The sequence below is a fragment of the Bombina bombina genome, chromosome 7, assembly GCF_027579735.1.
Source record: "Bombina bombina isolate aBomBom1 chromosome 7, aBomBom1.pri, whole genome shotgun sequence".
In the NCBI taxonomy this organism is placed as follows: domain Eukaryota; kingdom Metazoa; phylum Chordata; class Amphibia; order Anura; family Bombinatoridae; genus Bombina; species Bombina bombina.
The window spans coordinates 173388353-173413657 of NC_069505.1; the positions used below are offsets into that span (position 1 = coordinate 173388353).

A 25305-nucleotide genomic window follows, 5' to 3' on the forward strand; every position below is an offset into this window, starting at 1 on the left:
ATGGAATTTATTCGTTCTTTACTTAAAGAAGTCCTAATTGCATTAGAAATTGAGGATTCTGGTCCTCTTGATACTAAATCTAAACGTTTAGACAAGGTCTTTAAATCTCCTGTAGTTATTCCAGAAGTTTTTCCTGTTCCTGGTGCTATTTCTGAAGTAATTTCCAGGGAATGGAATAAATTGGGTAATTCATTTACTCCTTCTAAACGTTTTAAGAAATTATATCCTGTGCCGTCTGACAGATTAGAGTTTTGGGACAAAATCCCTAAAGTTGATGGGGCTATCTCTACCCTTGCTAAACATACTACTATTCCTACGGCAGATGGTACTTCCTTTAAGGATCCTTTAGATAGGAAAATTGAATCCTTTCTAAGAAAAGCTTATTTGTGTTCAGGTAATCTTCTTAGACCTGCTATATCTTTGGCGGATGTTGCTGCAACTTCAACTTTTTGGTTGGAAACTTTAGCGCAACAAGTAACAGATCATGATTCTCATAATATTATTCTTCTTCTTCAACATGCTAATAATTTTATCTGTGATGCCATTTTTGATATTATCAGAGTTGATGTCAGGTTTATGTCTCTAGCTATTTTAGCTAGAAGAGCTTTATGGCTTAAAACTTGGAATGCTGATATGTCTTTTAAATCGACTCTACTTTCCCTTTCTTTCCAGGGTAATAAATTATTTGGTTCTCAGTTGGATTCTATTATCTCAACTGTTACTGGTGGGAAAGGAACTTTTTTACCACAGGATAAAAAATCTAAGGGTAAAAACAGGGCTAATAATCGTTTTCGTTCCTTTCGTTTCAACAAAGAACAAAAGCCTGATCCTTCATCCTCAGGAGCAGTTTCAGTTTGGAAACCATCTCCAGTCTGGAATAAATCCAAGCCTTCTAGAAAAGCAAAGCCAGCTTCTAAGTCCACATGAAGGTGCGGCCCTCATTCCAGCTCAGCTGGTAGGGGGCAGATTACGTTTTTTCAAAGAAATTTGGATCAATTCTGTTCACAATCTTTGGATTCAGAACATTATTTCAGAAGGGTACAGAATTGGTTTCAAGATAAGACCTCCTGCAAAGAGATTTTTTCTTTCCCGTGTCCCAGTAAACCCAGCGAAAGCTCGAGCATTTCTGAAATGTGTTTCAGATCTAGAGTTGGCTGGAGTAATTATGCCAGTTCCAGTTCTGGAACAGGGGCTGGGGTTTTATTCGAATCTCTTCATTGTACCAAAGAAGGAGAATTCCTTCAGACCAGTTCTGGATCTAAAAATATTGAATCGTTATGTAAGGATACCAACATTCAAAATGGTAACTGTAAGGACTATCCTGCCTTTTGTTCAGCAAGGGCATTATATGTCTACAATAGATTTACAGGATGCATATCTGCATATTCCGATTCATCCAGCGCACTATCTGTTTCTGAGATTCTCTTTCCTAGACAAGCATTACCAGTTTGTGGCTCTGCCGTTTGGCCTAGCAACAGCTCCAAGAATTTTTACAAAAGTTCTCGGTGCCCTTCTATCTGTAATCAGAGAACAGAGTATTGTGGTATTTCCTTATTTGGACGATATCTTGGTACTTGCTCAGTCTTCACATTTAGCAGAATTTCATACGAATCGACTTTTGTTGTTTCTTCAAAATCATGGTTGGAGGATTAATTCACTAAAAAGTTCATTGATTCCTCAGACAAGGGTAACCTTTTTGGGTTTCCAGAAAGATTCAGTGTCCATGACTCTGTCTTTGACAGACAAGAGACGTCTAAAATTGATTTCAGCTTGTCGAAACCTTCAGTCACAATCATTCCCTTCGGTAGCCTTATGCATGGAAATTCTAGGTCTTATGACTGCTGCATCGGACGCGATCCCCTTTGCTCGTTTTCACATGCGACCTCTTCAGCTCTGTATGCTGAACCAATGGTGCAGGGATTACACAAAGATATCTCAATTAATATCTTTAAAACCGATTGTACGACACTCTCTGACGTGGTGGACAGATCACCATCGTTTAGTTCAAGGGGCTTCTTTTGTTCTTACGACCTGGACTGTAATTTCAACAGATGCAAGTCTTACAGGTTGGGGAGCTGTGTGGGGGTCTCTGACAGCATAAGGGGTTTGGGAATCTCAGGAGGTGAGATTACCGATCAATATTTTGGAACTCCGTGCAATTTTCAGAGCTCTTCAGTCTTGGCCTCTTCTGAAGAGAGAATCGTTCATTTGTTTTCAGATAGACAATGTCACAACTGTGGCATACATCAATCATCAAGGAGGGACTCACAGTCCTCTGGCTATGAAAGAAGTATCTCGAATTCTGGTTTGGGCGGAATCCAGCTCCTGTCTAATCTCTGCGGTTCATATTCCAGGAATAGACAATTGGGAAGCGGATTATCTCAGTCGCCAAACGTTGCATCCGGGCGAATGGTCTCTTCACCCAGAGGTATTTCTTCAGATTGTTCAAATGTGGGAACTTCCAGAAATAGATCTGATGGCTTCTCATCTAAACAAGAAACTTCCCAGGTATCTGTCCAGATCCCGGGATCCTCAGGCGGAGGCAGTGGATGCATTATCACTTCCTTGGAAGTATCATCCTGCCTATATCTTTCCGCCTCTAGTTCTTCTTCCAAGAGTAATCTCCAAGATTCTGAAGGAATGCTCGTTTGTTCTGCTGGTAGCTCCAGCATGGCCTCACAGGTTTTGGTATGCGGATCTTGTCCGGATGGCCTCTTGCCAACCGTGGACTCTTCCGTTAAGACCAGACCTTCTGTCGCAAGGTCCTTTTTTCCATCAGGATCTCAAATCCTTAAATTTAAAGGTATGGAGATTGAACGCTTGATTCTTGGTCAAAGAGGTTTCTCTGACTCTGTGATTAATACTATGTTACAGGCTCGTAAATCTGTATCTAGAGAGATATATTATAGAGTCTGGAAGACTTATATTTCTTGGTGTCTTTATCATCATTTTTCCTGGCATTCTTTTAGAATTCCGAGAATTTTACAGTTTCTTCAGGATGGTTTAGATAAAGGTTTGTCCGCAAGTTCCTTGAAAGGTCAAATCTCTGCTCTTTCTGTTCTTTTTCACAGAAAGATTGCTAATCTTCCTGATATTCATTGTTTTGTACAAGCCTTGGTTCGTATAAAACCTGTCATTAAGTCAATTTCTCCTCCTTGGAGTTTGAATTTGGTTCTGGGGGCTCTTCAAGCTCCTCCGTTTGAACCTATGCATTCATTGGACATTAAATTACTTTCTTGGAAAGTTTTGTTCCTTTTGGCCATCTCTTCTGCCAGAAGAGTCTCTGAATTGTCTGCTCTTTCTTGTGAGTCTCCTTTTCTGATTTTTCATCAGGATAAGGCAGTGTTGCGAACTTCTTTTGAATTTTTACCTAAGGTTGTGAATTCCAACAACATTAGTAGAGAAATTGTAGTTCCTTCATTATGCCCTAATCCTAAGAATTCTAAGGAGAAATCATTGCATTCTTTGGATGTTGTTAGATCTTTGAAATATTATGTTGAAGCTACTAAGAATTTCCGAAAGACTTCTAGTCTATTTGTCATCTTTTCCGGTTCTAGAAAAGGCCAGAAAGCTTCTGCCATTTCTTTGGCATCTTGGTTGAAATCTTTAATTCATCATGTCTATGTTGAGTCGGGTAAAACTCCGCCTCAGAGGATTACAGCTCATTCGACTAGGTCAGTTTCTACTTCCTGGGCGTTTAGGAATGAAGCTTCGGTTGATCAGATTTGCAAAGCAGCAACTTGGTCTTCTTTGCATACTTTTACTAAATTCTACCATTTTGATGTGTTTTCTTCTTCTGAAGCAGTTTTTGGTAGTAAAGTACTTCAGGCAGCTGTTTCAGTTTGAATCTTCTGCTTATGTTTTCATTTAAACTTTATTTTGGGTGTGGATTATTTTCAGCAGGAATTGGCTGTCTTTATTTTATCCCTCCCTCTCTAGTGACTCTTGCGTGGAAAGATCCACATTTTGGGTAGTCATTATCCCATACGTCACTAGCTCATGGACTCTTGCTAATTACATGAAAGAAAACATAATTTATGTAAGAACTTGCCTGATAAATTCATTTCTTTCATATTAGCAAGAGTCCATGAGGCCCACCCTTTTTTGTGGTGGTTATGATTTTTTTGTATAAAGCACAATTATTCCAATTCCTTATTTTTTATGCTTTCGCACTTTTTTCTTATCACCCCACTTCTTGGCTATTCGTTAAACTGATTTGTGGGTGTGGTGAGGGGTGTATTTGTAGGCATTTTGAGGTTTGGGAAACTTTGCCCCTCCTGGTAGGAATGTATATCCCATACGTCACTAGCTCATGGACTCTTGCTAATATGAAAGAAATGAATTTATCAGGTAAGTTCTTAAATAAATTGTTTTTTTCAGAGGTAGCGATGCTTATTTACAAATGTTATTATGAGAGATTCTAGATATTGAGTAATGCACTCTGCAGATATCGTTACTGATTAACCTTTTTTTTCTTTTGTTTTTACTATCAGATTACTTATTAAGCCAGAAGTTAGAAGATTCATTGATAGTAGTAGCAAGTACAGTTTTACAGCACTAATGGCCAACTTCCTCTTAGGGGTCGTAGATCAATGTTTTAGAAACTTTAAGGGCCGCATATAAATGTATAGCTAATAATATATTGCCTAAAAGCATCCAGTGACAGTTATAGATTTATGTACGATTAAATGGAACCCAGTGTTTGCTGTTCTACCTTCCAGATAGCTTTTTTGAGTTGTGGTCACCCCAAATCACACATTTTTAGCTCCAAATTTTCCTGGGGTGACACAAACTATGACACAGGTTTTTCTGCTTTTACTGGAGGCCACAAAAACTAGTCTAGAGGGCTGCCAGTTGGACATTAGTTTTACAGAATGTTGGTAGAATTGTGATAGGAACAACTTAATTGTGCAATACCAGTGATGGTAGGGGGGGGGGCAGTTGTCTTCTCCAGAATTTTTGTCTATGAAGATAGATAATCCCTTTATTACCCATTCCTAAGTTTTGCATAACTAAGAAGGTTATATTAATATACTTTTTACCTCTGTGGGTACCTTGTATCTAAGCCTCTGCAGACTGCCTGCTTATCTCAGTTCTTTTAACAGGCTTGCATTTTAGCCAATCAGTGCCCTCTCATAAGTAACTCCACAGGCGTGAGCACAATGTTATCTATATAACACACATTAATGCCCTCTTGCTTTGAAAAACAGTCAAATGCATTGAGATAAGATGTGGCTTTCAAGGACTAAGAAATTATCATATGAGCCTACCTAGGTTTAGCTTTCATCTAAGAACAAAGCAAATTTGATGTTAAAAGTAAATTGGAAAGTTGTTTCATGATTCAGATAGGGGATGCAATTTTAAAGTTTTTTAATTTTTACTTGACTGTCCCTTTAATATACCTTGAATACCTTGTGCCCTCTGCTTTTGGCAAACTTATTTGTAGAATAAATTTGAATAATTTATTTTCTGTTTGTTAGAATTTTTGGCCTCCCCTCAAGTATCTTACTGAGACTTGCAGCTGCCTGTAAAGTGGGGAATGTAATATGCCCCTTCCAGAATGCCATGTGAAAAGGATTGGTGCGGCAATCTGTTGCTTTTGTCTGAGCTTCTTTGCTCATGGACTTTGCACATTGGAGACAAAAACAACACGTATTGAATGGCGTGCATGGAAAAGCACAACCACAGCAGTAACAACATACCATAGCCTGGTGTTAAAATGACTTTCCTTTTTTTTTTTTAAAAAGCATATTTTCTTTGTTTTCTATGTGTTTAACGTGATAAGCCCAGGTGAGGCTCTAGTGGGTGATTGGAGCAGCACAGGGAGCCTGCCAGTGGCTACATTTTGTGTTAACTTTTTTGCAAGAGTGATGCTTGTTGTAAGTAAAAGGGTTTCATAAAAGGGACATGAAAACCAAAATTTTTCTTTCATGATTCACACGGAATATAATAAAATAAAAAAAATCTAGATAGGTAGCGTGCACAAGCCTGTAGCACTACATTACAGGAATTAGTGTTGCCATCTAGTGCTCTTGCTAATGTATAACACTGATGCAAAACTGCTGCCATATAGTGCTGCCGACATGTACATGAACTTTACCTTCCTGCTCTTCAACAAAAGATAACAAGAAATACATTTTTATAATTGTTGTATATATTTTATACATGCAGAAAAATGAGGCAGCACACAGTATGCAGGCTATACCTTTATAAAGAGCAACGTTTCGGGGCACTAGCCCTGTATGCAGGCTATACCTTTATAAAGAGCAACGTTTCGGGGCACTTGCCCTGTATGCAGGCTATACCTTTATAAAGAGCAACGTTTCGGGGCATTTGCCCTGTATGCAGGCTATACCTTTATAAAGAGCAACGTTTCGGGGCACTTGCCCTGTATGCAGGCTATACCTTTATAAAGAGCAACGTTTCGGGGCACTTGCCCTGTATGCAGGCTATACCTTTATAAAGAGCAACGTTTCGGGGCACTTGCCCTGTATGCAGGCTATACCTTTATAAAGAGCAACGTTTCGGGGCACTTGCCCTGTATGCAGGCTATACCTTTATAAAGAGCAACGTTTCGGGGCACTTGCCCTGTATGCAGGCTATACCTTTATAAAGAGTAACGTTTCGGGGCACTTGCCCTGTATGCAGGCTATACCTTTATAAAGAGCAACGTTTCGGGGCACTTGCCCTGTATGCAGGCTATACCTTTATAAAGAGCAACGTTTCGGGGCACTTGCCCTGTATGCAGGCTATACCTTTATAAAGAGCAACGTTTCGGGGCACTTGCCCTGTATGCAGGCTATACCTTTATAAAGAGCAACGTTTCGGAGCACTTGCCCTGTATGCAGGCTATACCTTTATAAAGAGCAACGTTTCGGGGCACTTGCCCTGTATGCAGGCTATACCTTTTATAAAGAGCAACGTTTCGGGGCACTTGCCCTGTATGCAGGCTATACCTTTTATAAAGAGCAACGTTTCGGGGCACTTGCCCTGTATGCAGGCTATACCTTTATAAAGAGTAACGTTTCGGGGCACTTGCCCTGTATGCAGGCTATACCTTTATAAAGAGCAACGTTTCGGGGCACTTGCCCTGTATGCAGGCTATACCTTTATAAAGAGCAACGTTTCGGGGCACTTGCCCTGTATGCAGGCTATACCTTTATAAAGAGTAACGTTTCGGGGCACTTGCCCTGTATGCAGGCTATACCTTTATAAAGAGTAACGTTTCGGGGCACTTGCCCTGTATGCAGGCTATACCTTTATAAAGAGCAACGTTTCGGGGCACTTGCCCTGTATGCAGGCTATACCTTTATAAAGAGCAACGTTTCGGAGCACTTGCCCTGTATGCAGGCTATACCTTTATAAAGAGCAACGTTTCGGGGCACTTGCCCTGTATGCAGGCTATACCTTTATAAAGAGCAACGTTTCGGGGCACTTGCCCTGTATGCAGGCTATACCTTTATAAAGAGCAACGTTTCGGGGCACTTGCCCTGTATGCAGGCTATACCTTTATAAAGAGCAACGTTTCGGAGCACTTGCCCTGTATGCAGGCTATACCTTTATAAAGAGTAACGTTTCGGGGCACTAGCCCTGTATGCAGGCCATACCTTTATAAAGAGCAACGTTTCGGACCACTTGCCCTGTATGCAGGCTATACCTTTTATAAAGAGCAACGTTTCGGGGCACTAGCCCTGTATGCAGGCTATACCTTTATAAAGAGCAACGTTTCGGGGCACTTGCCCTGTATGCAGGCTATACCTTTTATAAAGAGCAACGTTTCGGGGCACTTGCCCTGTATGCAGGCTATACCTTTTATAAAGAGCAATGTTTCGGGGCACCAGCCCCTTTCTCAAGCTTGAGAAAGGGGCAGGTACCCCGAAACGTTGCTCTTTATAAAGCCTGCATACTGTGTGGTGCCTCATTTTTCTGCTAAACTACTACCCTGAGACACATGAGGGTGGTCTCTTTGGTACTGCACCGGACATTTATGAGTTAATATTAAGGAAACACACAGCAGTGATAGTGCTGATCTCGTTGTCTTTTACATGTATATTTATACATGGATATTATTCATTTTTCAAATTTCAAAAATAAAGGTTAACAAATTTAAAAAAGGTTAACAAATTTAAAAAAGGTTAACAAATTTAAAAAAGGTTAACAAATTTAAAAAAGGTTAACAAATTTGATAAAGGTTAACAAATTTGATAAAGGTTAACAAATTTGATAAATGAATAATATCCGTGTATAAAATATAGTAAAATACAGAATGAAAAAAAGATTGAAAGTTAATATGCAAAAAGTAAAAAGCATGAAGGAAGGAAAATGCAAATAAGGTATAATATCACTTTAAAGGGACAGTCTAGTCCAAAACAAACTGATTATTAAGATAGGGTATGTACTTTTAAACAATTTTCAAATTTACATCAATTACCAATTTTGCTTTGTTCTCTTGGTATTCTTAATTGAAAGCTAAAGCTAGGAGGTTCATATGCTAATTTATAAGCCCTTGAAGACCGCCTCTCATCTTAGGGCATTTTGACAGTCTTTCACCACTAGAGGGTGTTGGTTCACATGTTTCATATAGATTACATTGTGCTCACGCACGTGGAGTTCCTAGGAGCCAGCACTGATTGGCTAAAATGCAAGTCTGTCAAAAGAACTGAAATAAGGGGAAGTTTGCAGAGGCATAGATGCAAGGTAATCGGAGTTAAAACGTGTATTTATAAAGCTGATGGTTATGCAAAACTAGGGAATGGGTAATAAAGGGATTATCTTTTAAAATAATAAATATTCTGGTGTAGACTGTCCCTTTTAATTGCAGTTAAGTTCAAAATTGTGCCTTGAACCAATCGGAGTGATGGATGGGGGATTTAAACAGCTATATTGACACATAGTATCTTGACAAAGCCCTGGAATAGGGTGAAACGCATAGAACTGTCAGCAGCTACCGAGCTGACTGTGTGGTGAATATTTGAAGTTCTAATATACCCAAAACAAAGCTTAATGTGAAGGAAAGAGGTCTATGTGTTGGTACATTGTACCAAAGTGCAGAGGATAACGGGACCCGGTCCGACAGTTGAATGTGGAGAAAAAAACTGCACAATAGGAAAAATCCTTTAAGGCATGGATAAATTTATATATTTATATACTTTATTATTTGAGAACTTGTTAGCTAAGGAAGATTAAATCATGACGACTAAGCGTCACTATGGATTGAATTCATTTGCATTAAGGACTGAATTTATTGGCATAAACCTATGATTTTAGTTTGTGTGTTATGTGGTTTTGGAGTGTTTTTATGAAATGATGATCTGTGAATACATTTTAGTATTGTATAACAGAGGCTATTTTTATATTTACTAGATTACCCGTGATATTAAAAATGTATTGCACAGCCCCTACCCCGTCTATTGGCAAAATGTTCCATGGAGAACACTCCTTCTTGTTTTTGTGTCTAGTACTTAAGTTCAGAAATTTTCTGTATAGATGGGGATATAATAGACAAAATCAGCTATTTAAAATGATAAAATAAAGGTGAAGGAACCATTTGTAACTCTCCAGTAAATGGATAAATTGGGAACACATTAAAGGGGAGAAAATATTACTGTCCCTTTAATCGGTTTCAATATAGTTCCACTTTACCGATATGTTAATCTATTGGAACGTTATAATTACAAGGTCTTTACCTTTAATGAGTAGGACTTCTTTCTGCATAGTATTATGGCATGATCACTATTTCAGTTGCATGTAGACCATATAACAGAGCATGCATTTTGCTCTAAAGATCTGTGATAATACTGTCAAGCGGTTTGTTTCCTTGCCCAGCTGTCATGGCCTCATCACCTGTTCAGCTGCTCTTCAGCTGTTGGTCTATCAATCTGCTTTTAGACAGCTTGCTAGTGTTATCCCCCGTCACAGTGCTGTAAAGGACACATCCATTTTTTAATTTTAAAGCTAAAGAACGAGAGTAAATATAACAAAACTCTCAGACCATAATACAAAATAACTATCCATGGAAGAACGTCATCCTTTTGGTCTTGTCCGTTGTATAGGGCACAATCTAAGAACCTTGTTAAACGAGAAGTAATTTAGTGATTGGGGCACCTGCATGGTGATAACATGAGCCAGGTGATTTCATCATGGTCTTGTCAATTATCTTGAGAAAGAAACAGGCTTTGTTTTATTGATGATATGGTTACATTACCCAAACAGTGTGGCTTGCTATGGTTACAGAATGACTGATTACAAGAGTCTTGTATGCTTTAAAGGAAATCTTGCAGCTGAAAGGAAAGCGTTCAACTGCCCTTTAAACATTAACATTTCACAATACAGGGCAGGACTATCCCTGGGAATCTGATAGCTGGAACTGGATCTCTTGTATTTTTTTTTTTTTTTTTAAAGATTTTACCACCACTAAATAAACCATTCCAAAGCTTAAAAAAGAAAAAAAAATGTATATTTGTCTCAACCCCTGACGCTTGTGATTCTAAATGTGCCATGGGTTACATTTCGGCCTCTTACGTTTCCTGCAAGGTTTATTCACATATTTTCACTTTTATGTTTAATTCCATACATTTTATTGGAAGAATATCCTTTTGTCTTTACTGTGTATTTCACAATCTTACACTTTACACCAGCGGTCGCCAACCAGTGGTCCATGAGAAGATGTTGGCGGTTCTTGACACCATCAAGCAGGAATTAATCTCATCTGATGGTGTCACCCCGTCGTGCCTCAACTCCCTACAGTGCCTAGCTGGACATCAGTTAAACCGACGGAGGAAGAGTTAAATTACAATCTCCCTATGCAGGTTGTGTAGTACTGCGTAGCTAGATTGTATTTTTAACTCCTCCTGCCCGGCGCGCTGCTCTGAGGAAGATGCTTCCATTCTAAAGCCAGCAGAGGTTGGTATAGTCTTGGATTGAAATAGTGGAATTAAAGTATATGAAAAAAAGAATCTTAAAAAAAAGAATTCTCTTATTTCATTTATTTTCTTCCCTTTACCTGTCTTTGTAGTAGTTTTCCCAATTCCTTCAGATGGACTTACATAACTGTTTGTCTTCCTCCCCTCCCTCTTCTTTTTTTTTATTAAATATTAATTATTTCTTTTACAAGATATGACGAGTCCACGGATTTCATCCTTACTTATGGGATATCGCCTCCTGGTCAGCAGGAGGAGGCAAAGAGCTCCACAGCAGAGCTGCATAAATAGCTCCTCCCTCCCCCCCCCAACCCAGTCATTCTCTTTGCCTGTGTTAGTGATAGGAAGAGGTAAAGTGAGGTGTTTAGTTAAGATTCTAAAATCAAGAATTTTTTATTTTTAAATGGTGCCAATGTGTACTATTTTACTATAGAGCAGCCTCTGAAGTTATAGCCTCCTGGCTATGGGAACTGGTGGGGTTGTAGCCTCGCTGCGCCTCCCATTATTGTGCTGCTCTGATGTGCTGGTCTTAGAGAAATTTAACTAAGACCCCTCTATCTTCACAGGACCTCAGGAGGAAGAGTGGATCTCTTGACACTGTGAGTTTTCATGCTGTTCCTCAGCATGGAGGTAGGTGCAGTTTTTTACTTCTGGGGCTCTGCAGCATATCCCAGATCTGACTGTACTTTATTTTTTCTATCAGGGGCTATGTGCTTAAGGGCTTCCCTGCCGCAATATGTTAATCCTCATCTAAGTGCAATAGAATGAGATCTGACATATGTTTACTCCCCAAACATTCTGAGACAAGAAAGAGACTAGAAGCGTTGGGGTATTATGGTGATAGACCCTGTATGTTAATATGTTGGGCAGTTCTGGTTTACGGTGACAGTATGAACATTTTGCTGGATCTTATATGGCTGACGCTGGGAACATTACCGGAGGTTATGTTTAAACTTTGTTAAGGCTCCGGTAAATGGCGGTTCACAGTTTATTTTTTGAGGAGGTTATGTTTACGCCCACAACGGGCGGGGCTTGATGTTCGCGCGCTTTCTGCGCAGTAACTTCTCCATTAGTTTCCGGCTGGCTGCGTTTCCTCACGGCCCCTAAGTTTGCTTGTTGTGAATTTTTACGAGTGCCCTTAGGTGCGCCGTACGAAGGGTGGTAGTGTCGAGCATGTGGAGGCAGGTAGGAGCCGCTGCAGCGAGGTGACTGTTATTTTTCCTGGCCAGTGAGTTACTTGTAGACACTAACGACACAGGGAGTGTGGATAAGATTAATTAAGAGAGCTCTTTCTGTCTTTTTGCCTATAAAGGGGCTAGCGCAGAGGGAGTATTTAGACAGTACTATATTTTTTATTAGTATTACTGCTTCTGTGACTCGACCAAGCTTGCTTTGTTTTTCTGTTATGGATCACATTGAGCGAACTACATGTCCCATGTGTTTAGATGCCATTGTGGAACCCCCTGTTAAACTTTGTCCTTCATGTATTGAGAGAGCCTTACAATGTAAACAATTTTTTTTTAGTAAAGATATGTCTAAAGAAGGTTCTCAGACTGATGAGATTCAGGGTATGCCGCAACTTTCTCACCAAGCGTCACAGCCTTTAACGCCCGCTCAAGCGAAGCTGTGTTCTTCCACTGCGTCTACTTAATTTACTCTGCAAGATATGGCTGCAGTTATGTCATCCACTCTTTCAGAAGTTTTATCTAAGTTACCAGCCTTACAAGGCAAACGCAGTAGGACAGAGACCCATGGGGTCCCTGCGACTTCTGATGCTCTGATGGTTATCTCCGATGTACCCTCCCAGGGCTCTGAATTGGGGGGTAGGGAGGCCCTGTCTGAGGGGGAACTGTCTGACTCAGGGAGCGCTTTACCTCAGATTCGGAAGTAATGTCTTTCAGATTTAAACTTGAACACCTCCGTCTGTTACTACGGGAGGTTTTGATGACTCTGGACGACTGTGACTCTATTGTGGTCCCTCCAGAGAAATTGAGTAAGATGGACAGATATTTGGAGGTCCCTTCATATTCTGACGTTTTTCCGGTTCCTAAGAGAATTTTGGAAATTATTGCTAGGGAGTGGGAAAGACCGGGTATCCCGTTCTCCCCTTCCCCTATGTTTAAGAAGATGTACCCTGTAGCTGACGCCATTCGGGATTCTTGGCAGTCGATCCCTAAGGTGGAGGGAGCTATTTCTACCATGGCTAAGCGTACGACTATCCCTATCGTGGACAGTTGTGCTTTCAAAGACCCCATGTATAAGAAGTTAGAGATGTCTCCTCGAAATCTAAGCTCTTAGCAATTCCTTACAAGGGAAAGACCCTGTTCGGGCCTGACTTGAAGGAGATCATTTCTGACATTACGGGAGGTAAGGGGCACCTCCTCCCTCAAGATAAAACATCCAAACAAAAGGGTAGACTGAGTAATTTTCGTTCCTTTCGAAATTTCAAAGGAGTTCCTTCCTCTTCTTCCACTAAACAAGAAGGGAATTATTCACAGGCCAAGCCTATTTCGAGATCCAACCAGGCTTGGAACAAGGGTAAACAACCCACGAAGCCAGCTGCTGCTACCAAGACAGCATGAAGGGGCCGCCCCCAAACCGGGACCGGATCTAGTAGGGGGCAGACTTTCTCTCTTTGTCCAGGCTTGGATAAGAGACGTTCAGGGACACTGGAAAAGGGTATCTCAAGGGTATCAGTTGGAGTTCAAAAAGTCCTCCCCCAGCGAAAGGTTTCTTCTTTCACGATTGTCTGTAGACCAGATAAAAAGAGAGGCGTTCTTACGTTGTGTAAAAGGACCTCTCCTCCATGGGAGTAATTTGTCCCGTTCCAGTAGAGGAACAGGGATAGGGGTTAAACTCAAATCTGTTTGTAGTTCCCAAAAAAGAGGGAACATTCCGACCCATCTTAGATCTCAAGAGTCTAAACAAGTTTCTCAGAGTCCCATCCTTTAAGATGGAGAGTATTCGGACAATTCTTCCATTGATCCAGGAGGGTCAATATATGACTACTGTGGATTTAAAGGATGCATACCTGCATATTCCTATCCACAGAGATCATCACATGCCTTTCTGGACAAACATTTTCAGTTCAGTCTGGCCACGGCACCCAGAATCTTCACAAAGGTGCTGGGGTCTCTGCTAGCGGTTCTCAGACTGCAGGGCATTGCAGTGGCGCCTTATCTGGACGGTATTCTGATCCAGGCATTGTCTTATCAGCTGACAAAGTCTCATACCGACATTGTTCTGTCCTTTCTCAGGACTCACGGGTGGAAGGTGAATCTAGATAAGAGTTCTCTAATTCCACAGACAAGGGTTTCTTTCCTGGGAACTATAATCGACTCTCTATCCATGAAAATCATTCTGACGGAAGTCAGAAAGTTAAAGATTTTGGATACATGCCGAACTCTTCAGTCCAATCCTCGGCCGTCAGTGGCTCAGTGCATGGAAGCAATTGGATTGATGGTGGCAGCAATGGACATCATTCCGTTTGCCCGCTTTCATCTCAGACCTCTGCAACTGAGCATGCTCAGACAATGGAATGGAGATTATGCAAATTTGTCTCCTCAAATAGATCTCGATCAGGAGACAAGGGAATCTCTTCTTTGGTGGTTGTCGTCGGATCATCTGTCCCAAGGGACGTGCTTCCGCAAACCCTCATGGATGATAGTGACAACGGACGCCAGCCTGTTAGGATGGGGTGCAGTCTGGAACTCTCTGAAGGCTCAGGGTGTGTGAACTTGGTCAGATTCTCTACTTCCAATCAATATTCTGGAGTTGAGGGCATTATTCAATGCGCTTCAGGCTTGGCCTCAGTTGGCTTCGGCCAAATTCATCAGATTCCAGTCGGACAACATCACGACTGTGGCTTAGATCAATCATCAGGGAGGAACAAGGAGTTCCTTGGCGATGACAGAAGTATCCAAGATAATTCAGTGGGCAGAAACCCACTCTTGTTTTCTGTCAGCAATTTACATTCCAGGAGTGGACAACTGTGAGGCGGATTTCTTGAGCAGACAGACGTTTCATCTGGGAGAATGGGAACTTCATCCGGAGGTCTTTGTCAATCTGATTCTCAGATGGGACAGGCTGGAGCTGGATCTTATGGCATCTCGTCAGAATGCCAAGCTCCCGAGATACGGATCCAGATCAAGGGATCCTCGGGCCGAACTGATAGATGGAATGTGACGGATACCCCCGGCTACCCCGACTGGGTAGCTCCTCCAAACGGGTCCTGCTTCCTTCCTGCCGAATGCAGCTATATAGCTGTCAAGTGACCACAGCCTGTAGCCACCCCTGATGCCCGACAGCACCAGTACTCAGGGTCCCACCCTGCAGCAGACTCCAGCTACCCAGGCTGGATAGCTCTGCCTGAGGATCCTTTCTCTGCCTGGAACAGGCTGCTATGTAGCCCAGGAAAGTGATTTTAGCTGGAACCAACCCAAATAACTAGACACACTAGCATTCAGGTTAGACAGGAACTGATTTTATTGAAAACACACACTCCTTTTATACAGTCAGCTCATCTTGATAAGACCCTGGACAATCCCACTATTTTCCTGCCATTCCCGCCCCTCCAGACAGCCCGGCACCTCCATAGGAGCCACAGTCCCACATAATCCCAATACATATGGGTGGCGGTTTCGGGATGATTCGTTACTGGGGACCGGAGTTACAGTCCGTTGAAGTTATGGGGTTAGGGGTTGTCCAAAACCCCCGGTTCCCAAAGGAGCTCCCCTCCGGCAATTCCACCACCACTTGTACTCCCCAGGGGCTACTAATCCCAAAAAGAGCGGAGCTCTGGGGCACATGGTTGCTGGAGTGACCTGGGTTAAAGTTAGCTGGCGTTCTGCTGTCCTGGGGCCGACCGGGAGTTCCAGGAGCCTGGCCAGCCTGAGAGGGGTTGGGCGGGTGTCCGTTGTGAGGTGGCCGACCGGGAGTTCCAGAAGCCCGGCCAGCCTAGGAGGGTTTTCCTGGTCATAAACCAACTCTTCTCAGAACACAAAAGGAAGCCAAAACACAGCAAACAAACAGCTTCCAGAGATGGTGGTTGCTCTGAGGAGCCCAAAACCACTGAGAAGCAACAGGGGTGAAGTTGTAGGGGGGAGGGGATTTAACCCTTTCAGCCCAGTATCCATGACAGATGCCTTGGCAGTGCCTTGGTCGTTCAACCTAGCTTATGTGTTTCCTCCGTTTGCTCTCCTCCCTCGGGTGATTGCTCGAGTCAAACAGGAGAGGGCCTCAGTGATTCTCATCGCCCCTGCGTGGCCTCGCAGGACTTGGTATGCCGATCTGGTGGACATGTCATCTCTGCCACCGTGGAAGCTTCCATTGAGGCAGGACCTTCTCATTCAGGGACCCTTCCATCATCCGAATCTAATTTCTCTGCAGCTGACTGCTTGGAGATTGAACGCTAGATTTTATCTAAGCGAGGGTTCTCTGATTCGGTCATTGATACCTTGATTCAGGCATGCAAGCCTGTTACTAGAAAAATTTACCATAAGATATGGCGTAAATATCTTTATTGGTGCGAATCCAAAGGCTACTCATGGAGTAAGGTTAGGATTCCTAGGGTTTTATCTTTTCTCCAGGAAGGATTGGAGAAGGGGTTGTCAGCAAGTTCCTTAAAGGGACAGATTTCTGCTTTGTCTATCTTGCTACACAAGTGTCTGGCAGATGTTCAATCTTTTTGTCAGGCTCTGACTAGAATTAAGCCTGTGTTTCGACCAATTGCTCCTCCTTGGAGTTTGAATTTAGTTCTTAATGTTCTTCAAGGGGTTCCGTTTGAACCTATGCATTCCATAGATATTAAGTTATTATCTTGGAAGGTTTTATTTTTGGTTGCTATTCCTTAGTTTCTGAGCTTTCAGCATTACAGTGTGATTCTCCTCTTATTTTCCATTCTGATAAAGTAGTGTTACGTACCAAACCTGGTTTTCTTCCTAAGGTTGTTTCTAACAAAAATATTAATCAGGAAATTGTTGTTCCTTCCTTGTGTCCTAACCCTTCTTCTAAGAAGGAGCGTCTTACATAATTTGGACGTAGTCCGTGCTTTGAAGTTCTACTTGCAGGCGACTAAGGATTTTCCTCAAACATCTTCCTTGTTTGTGTTTTTTTTCTGGGAAACGTAGGGGTCAGAAAGCTACGGCTACCTCTTTCTTTTTGGCTGAAGATTATTATCCGTGTTGCATATGAGACTGTTGGACAGCAGCCTCCAGAACGAAGTACGGCTCATTCTACTAGGGCTGTGGCTTCCTCATGGGCATTTAAAATTGATGCTTCTGTTGAACAGATTTGCAAGGCTGCAACTTGGTTGTCTCTTCATACTTTTTCCAAATTTTACAAATTTGATACTTTTGCCTCGTCTGAGGCTGTTTTTGGGAGAAAGGTTCTTCAAGCAGTGGTGCCTTCCTGTCTTGTCCCTCCCTTTCATCCGTGTCCTATAGCTTTAGTATTGTATCCCATAAGTAAGGATGAAATCCGTGGACTCATCATATCTTGTAAAAGAAAAGGAAATTTATGCTTACCTGATAAATTTATTTCTTTTACGATATGACGAGTCCACGGCCCGCCCTGTCATTTTCTAAGACAGGTTTTTATTTTTGTTAAACTTCAGTCACCTTTGCCTCCTTAGCCTTTCCTTTCTCTTCCTAACTTCAGTCGAATGACTGGGTTGGGGGGGAAGGGAGGAGCTATTTATGCAGCTCTGCTGTGGAGCTCTTTGCCTCCTCCTGCTGACCAGGAGGCGATATCCCATAAGTAAGGATTAAATCCGTGGACTTGTCATATTGTAAAAGAAATAAACTTATCAGGTAAGCATTAATTTCCTTTTTTCATTTTAATAATTTTATTCCTCCTGAATTCTAGTAATTGCCATCCAGCAGATCAGCCATATTCCACCAGTATTATAGTAATTGCCAGTAACATCAGTCGTGGTTAGCTCACATCCATATTGAGAGCTTTCTGATATAAACTTAAATTTACTCCAATGTCTGTCCATGATCATAACTAGTTTTGAGTAATTCCTAACTGGGGAGGTAACTTGCAAGTCTTGTGGTCCTTTTAAACATAATTCTTTTTTTCCCACTTTCTGTGCCTCTGTTTCCTGCTCAAAAGTTGGCACTCGCCCTTCATCTGTCATTTGGAAGTATTCTCTCAGTTCTGTCATTCAGTTAGCTAATTCCAAAAATGAATTCTTAAAAGTGTGTAAATATATACATAATGTAAACTTAGCTATGGTTATACTAGGTGTGTGTATATATACATTATAGCTGCAACAACTAATCGTCATAATCGATAATAATCATTTATAAAAAATTGTTGTCAATGAATTTTATAATCGATTAGTTGGTTTGCAATTAGTTGGTCTGTTGCTTCACTCCACTGAGCTCCTGCACATGGAATTGTGTTTTATGGTTATGCCCTTAGCCTAAAGGACGTCTACAGGCGTCTACTTTTCACTTTTTCAGAACAGTATAAGTTTAATTTACAACTACCCCTGGCTTATGTGCAACCCAGATATAATAGTCATCATTTGGATGTTTATATAAAATCAGGTGATTTGGAACTATGCTTTGCATGATATAGCGCTGAGCTTGTTATTTATACCTAGCCCCTAGATTGATGGGAGTTATTTGAATTAATGTGCACTTTTATCAGTTTGCACAATTATTAGCGGATTGCTTGCTATTGCTGATTATATGTACTGTATAAAAACTGTGTAAGGCTTTGTCCTGTTAATATATAGTCATTAGCGCTTTTGATTTGTTTTTTATTGTTTTATAATATTAATCAATTGCAAATATTTTCCAGATTCAAACTTTATAAGTATAAATTTGTTATTTTTAGAGCGGGCTAGATATGTTCCCTTAACCTTATAGCTGGTTATTTACCATTGCATATAGATATTCAAGATATTTTTTATGTTAGAATGAAGTTAAGGGTTACTTCATTGAGAGGCCCCTTGCCAAGGTGGAAGTTAAACAAAACCAAAAACAGTTTGAAAAGATGTAGAATTATAAAACTGTGCTCTGCTGCTTAAAAATTGGACAAACAGTTGTGTTAATGTAAAGTTTTAGTCTGAAGTTTTATATTTGTAACGCTCAGAATGTGGATTCTATTTAAAATATAGGAAACAATTATTTTTTTATCCGATTAGTCGATTAATTGAAAAAATAATTGGCCGATTAATCGATTATGAAAATAATCGTTAGGTTTGTACCTTTTAAAAAATAAAATTATGTTAGTGGTTCACGGGATTCAAAATTGTGACTTTAGTGGTCCCTGAGGTCCAAAAGGTTGGCGACCCCTGCTTAACACAGTCTAAGTCAAAGTAGTCTCCTGTTAGTGCATTTGCTGTGAGATTTGCATGGGGTGCAAGTGTACTTACCTAGCAGAGCCAGCAGAATTTTATGGGGCATTTGAAATTCCCACATGTTCAAAAAAAAAAAACAATTACAAATTTGCCTTACTGTTACTAAAGAAAGTATCACAGCTGGAGTGCAGTTTGAATCATGGGCATATATATGTGTGTTTTTTTTTTTTAAGAAATGTAAACAGACCGTAAAGTCAAAATTAAACTCATGATTCAGATAGAGCACAATTTTAAACAGCTTTCCAAATTACTTCTATTGTCTAATTTGCCTCATAATATTGGTATCCTTTGAAGATTATGCTGAGGCGCAGGAGCAGTAATGCACTACTGGGAGCTCTAGCTGCTGATTGGTGGCTGCAGATATATACTTTTTGTCATTGGCTTACCAATGTGTTCAGCTAGCTCACAAGAGAATGACACAAATTTGATAATAGAAGTAAATTGGAAAGTTGTTTAAAATTGCTAACTCCATCTGACTCATGAAAGGAAAAAATGTTTCATGTCCCATTAACCAGTTTATTATGTGTAATATGTTTTTATTTATTTTACCACTTTACAGTTTGTTTTTTTGTGTTTTTTTTTTTTTTTTTAGAGCTCCAGAGATCATTTTGGGGTTGCCGTTTTGCGAAGCCATAGACATGTGGTCTTTGGGCTGTGTGATTGCAGAGCTGTTCCTTGGGTGGCCACTGTATCCAGGAGCACTGGAGTATGATCAGGTATGTAGATTTCATTGACTTAACTCACATGTTTCTGAGGCACAAGTGGTATTTTATACCCTGCTTTACAGTGCCCTTGTTCTGGACATGCAAGTCGGTCCCAAAAATATAATCCCAAAGTTCATTTCATCCACTTAGGCTATTAAAAATGTGTTTTGATTCTATTTCTCTTGTTAAGTGTATCCAGTCCACGGATCATCCATTACTTGTGGGATATTCTCCTTCCCAACAGGAAGTTGCAAGAGGATCACCCACAGCAGAGCTGCTATATAGCTCCTCCCCTAACTGCCATACCCAGTCATTCTCTTGCAACTCTCAACAAAGATGGACGTAGTAAGAGGAGAGTGGTGTATTATAGTTAGTTTCTTAACTTCAATCAAAAGTTTGTTATTTTTAAATGGTACCGGAGTGTACTGTTTTATCAAAGGCAGCATTAGAAGAAGAATCTGCCTGAGATTTCTATGATCTTAGCAGAAGTAACTAAGATCCATTGCCGTTCTCACATATTCTGAGGAGTGAGGTAACTTCAGAGGGGGAATGGCGTGCAGGTTTTCCTGCAATAAGGTATGTGCAGTTAACATATTTCTAGGGATGGAATTTGCTAGAAAAATGCTGCTGATACCGGATTAATGTAAGTTAAGCCTAAATGCAGTGATTTAATAGCGACTGGTATCAGGCTTATTAATAGATACATACTCTTATAAAAGTGTAATATAAAACGTTTGCTGGCATGTTAATCGTTTTTATATATGCTTTGGTGATAAAACTTATTGGGGCCTAGTTTTTTCCACATGGCTGGCTTTATTTTTGCTAGAAACAGTTTCCTGAGGCTTTCCACTGTTATAGTATAAAAGTTACAGTTGGTGCAGTTAAAATTACAAACTGTGACATTCAGCTTCCCTCAGCAGTCCCCTGCATGCTATAGGACATCTCTGAAGGGCTCAAAAGGCTTCAAAAGTAGGAGCCGTGGCAGTTGTTATGACTGTTTAAAAAACATATTTTTCGTTTTGTTAATCTGTTTTTCTCCAACATAGGTGTGTCCGGTCCACGGCGTCATCCTTACTTGTGGGATATTCTCTTCCCCAACAGGAAATGGCAAAGAGCCCAGCAAAGCTGGTCATATGATCCCTCCTAGGCTCCGCCTACCCCAGTCATTCTCTTTGCCGTTGCACAGGCAACATCTCCACGGAGATGGCTAAGAGTTTTTTGGTGTTTAAATGTAGTTTTTATTCTTCAATCAAGTGTTTGTTATTTTAAAATAGTGCTGGTATGTACTATTTACTCTGAAACAGAAAAGAGACGAAGATTTCTGTTTGTAAGAGGAAGATGATTTTAGCAAACGTTACTAAAATCGATTGCTGTTTCCACACAGGACTGTTGAGATGAAGTAACTTCAGTTGGGGGAAGCAGTTGGCAGACTTTTCTGCCTGAGGTATGACTGGCCACATTTCTAACACGACTTGGTAATGCTGGAAGGCTGTCATTTTCCCTATGGGGACCGGTAAGCCATTTTCTTAGATTAAGTAAAAGAATAAAGGCTTTATAAGGGCTTAAAAAACTGGTAGACATTTTTCTGGGCTAAAACGATTACTTTGCTAAGCATATTTGACAGATTATAGCTCTTTATAGTTATTATAATCTTGGGGATTGTTGTTAAAAAAAAACGGCAGGCACTGTATGGACACCTTTTTCAGATGGGGGCCTTCTCTAGTCATAGGCAGAGCCTCATTTTCGCGCCACTAATGCGCAGTTGTTTTTGGAAGGCAAGGCATGCAGATGCATGTGTGAGGAGCTAAGATCCACTGAAAAAGCTTATAGAAGGCGTCATTTGGTATCGTATTCCCCTCTGGGCTTGGTTAGGTCTCAGCAAAGCAGATTCCTGGGACTGTATAGGGGTTAAATGTAAAAACGGCTCCGGTTCCGTTATTTTAAGGGTTAAAGCTTTCAAATTTGGTGTGCAATACTTTTAAGGCTTTAAGACACTGTGGTGAAATTTTGGTGAATTTTGAACAATTGCTTCATACTTTTTCGCATATTCAGTAATAAAGTGTGTTCTGTTTAAAATTTAAAGTGACAGTAACGGTTTTATTTTAAAACGTTTTTTGTGCTTTGTTGACAAGTTTAAGCCTGTTTAACATGTCTGAACCATCAGATAAACGATGTTCTATATGTATGAAAGCCAATGTGTCTCCCCATTTAAATATATGTGATAATTGTGACATGGTGTCCAAACAAAGTAGGGACAATGATGCCACAGATAATAATAGTGCCCAAGATGATTCTTCAGATGAGGGGAGTAAGCATGGTACTGCATCACCCCCTTCTGTGTCTACACCAGTTTTGCCCACACAAGAGGCCCCTAGTACATCTAGTGCGCCAATACTTATTACTATGCAACAATTAACGGCTGTTATGGATAATTCTATTGCAAATATTTTATCTAAGATGCCTACTTATCAAAGAAAGCGCGATTGCTCTGTTTTAAACACTGAAGAGCAAGAGGACGCTGATGATAACGTTTCTGACATACCCTCACACCAATCTGAAGGGGCCAGGAGGGAGGTTTTGTCTGAGGGAGAAATTTCAGATTCAGGAAAAATTTCTCAACAAGCTGAACCTGATGATGTAACATTTAAATTTAAATTAGAACATCTCCGCGCACTGCTTAAGGAGGTATTATCTACTCTGGATGATTGTGACAATTTGGTCATTCCAGAGAAATTATGTAAGATGGACAAGTTCCTAGAGGTTCCGGTGCCCCCCGATGTTTTTCCTATACCCAAGCGGGTGGCGGACATAGTAAACAAGGAATGGGAAAGGCCCGGCATACCTTTTGTTCCTCCCCCTATATTTAAGAAATTATTTCCTATAGTCGACCCCAGAAAGGACTTATGGCAGACAGTCCCTAAGGTCGAGGGGGCGGTCTCTACTCTAAACAAACGCACTACTATTCCCATAGAAGATAGTTGTGCTTTTAAAGATCCTATGGATAAAAAATTAGAGGGTTTGCTTAAAAAAATGTTTGTTCAGCAAGGTTACCTTCTTCAACCAATTTCATGCATTGTTCCTGTCACTACGGCAGCGTGTTTCTGGTTCGAAGAACTAGAAAAGTCGCTCAATAAAGAATCTTCGTATGAGGAGGTTATGGACAGAGTTCATGCACTTAAATTGGCTAACTCTTTTATTCTAGATGCCGCTTTGCAATTAGCGAGATTAGCGGCGAAAAATTCAGGGTTTGCTATCGTGGCGCGCAGAGCGCTCTGGCTAAAGTCTTGGTCAGCGGATGTGTCTTCCAAGACAAAATTGCTTAACATCCCTTTCAAGGGCAAAACACTGTTTGGTCCTGATTTGAAAGAGATTATTTCAGACATCACCGGAGGAAAGGGCCACGCCCTTCCTCAGGATAGGTCTTTTAAGGCTAGAAATAAGCCTAATTTTCGTCCCTTTCGCAGAAACGGACCAGCCTCTACTTCTACATCCTCTAAGCAAGAGGGTAATACTTCTCAACCCAAACCAGCCTGGAGACCGATGCAAGGCTGGAACAAGGGTAAGCAGGCCAAGAAGCCTGCCACTGCTACCAAAACAGCATGAAGGGATGGCCCCCGATCCGGGACCGGATCTGGTGGGGGGCAGACTTTCTCTCTTTGCTCAGGCCTGGGCAAGAGATGTTCAGGATCCTTGGGCACTAGAAATAGTTTCTCAAGGTTATCTCCTGGAATTCAAGGAACTACCCCCAAGGGGAAGGTTCCACAGGTCTCAATTATCTTCAAACCAAATAAAAAGACAGGCATTCTTACATTGTGTAGAAGACCTGTTAAAGATGGGAGTAATTCATCCAGTTCCAATAAGAGAACAAGGGATGGGGTTTTACTCCAACCTGTTCATAGTTCCCAAAAAAGAGGGAACATTCAGACCAATTCTAGATCTCAAGATCCTAAACAAATTTCTCAGGGTTCCATCGTTCAAAATGGAAACCATTCGAACGATCCTTCCTACCATCCAGGAAGGTCAATTTATGACCACGGTGGATTTAAAGGATGCGTACCTCCATATTCCTATCCACAAGGAACATCATCAGTTCCTAAGGTTCGCTTTTCTGGACAAGCATTACCAGTTTGTGGCACTTCCATTCGGATTAGCCACTGCTCCGAGAATTTTCACAAAGGTACTAGGGTCCCTTCTAGCGGTTCTAAGACCAAGGGGCATTGCAGTAGTACCGTACTTGGACGACATCCTGATTCAAGCGTCGTCTCTGTCAAAAGCAAAGGCTCATACGGACATCGTCCTAGCCTTTCTCAGATCTCACGGATGGAAAGTGAACGTAGAAAAAAGTTCTCTATCTCCGTCAACAAGAGTTCCCTTCTTGGGAACAATAATAGACTCCTTAGAAATGAGGATTTTTCTGACAGAGGTCAGAAAATCAAAACTTCTAAGCTCTTGTCAAGTTCTTCATTCTGTTCTTCGTCCTTCCATAGCGCAGTGCATGGAAGTAATAGGATTGATGGTTGCAGCAATGGACATAGTTCCTTTTGCACGAATTCATCTAAGACCATTACAACTGTGCATGCTCAGACAGTGGAATGGGGATTATACAGACTTGTCTCCGACGATTCAAGTAGATCAAAGGACCAGAGATTCACTCCGTTGGTGTGGACAACCTGTCACAGGGAATGAGCTTCCGTAGACCAGAGTGGGTCATTGTCACGACCGACGCCAGTCTGGTGGGCTGGGGCGCGGTCTGGGAACCCCTGAAAGCTCAGGGTCTATGGTCTCGGGAAGAATCTCTTCTCCCGATAAACATTCTGGAACTGAGAGCGATATTCAATGCTCTCAAAGCTTGGCCTCATCTAGCAAAGGCCAAATTCATAAGGTTTCAATCAGACAACATGACGACAGTTGCATATATCAACCATCAGGGGGGAACAAGGAGTTCCCTGGCGATGGAGGAAGTGACCAAGATAATTCAATGGGCGGAGGATCACTCCTGCCACTTGTCTGCAATCCACATCCCAGGAGTGGAAAATTGGGAAGCGGATTTTCTGAGTCGTCAGACATTCCATCCGGGGGAGTGGGAACTCCACCCGGAAATCTTTGCCCAAATAACTCAATTATGGGGCATTCCAGACATGGATCTGATGGCGTCTCGTCAGAACTTCAAGGTTCCTTGTTACGGGTCCAGATCCAGGGATCCCAAGGCGACTCTAGTAGATGCACTAGTAGCACCTTGGACCTTCAGCCTAGCTTATGTTTTCCCACCGTTTCCTCTCATTCCCAGGCTGGTAGCCAGGATCAACCAGGA

The 25305-nt window shown here is 41.3% G+C and overlaps 1 protein-coding gene across 3 annotated transcripts in view; it reads left to right on the forward strand.

Moving 5' to 3' along the window:
• HIPK3 (homeodomain interacting protein kinase 3) overlaps positions 1-25305 on the forward strand; it is a 309640-nt gene that overhangs the window by 127262 nt on the left and 157073 nt on the right. For all 3 annotated transcript variants that reach the window (XM_053720416.1, XM_053720417.1, XM_053720418.1), the window contains exon 3: positions 19883-20006. In XM_053720416.1, the coding sequence (XP_053576391.1) occupies positions 19883-20006 (124 nt within the window). The remainder of the gene's footprint in view (positions 1-19882; positions 20007-25305) is intronic.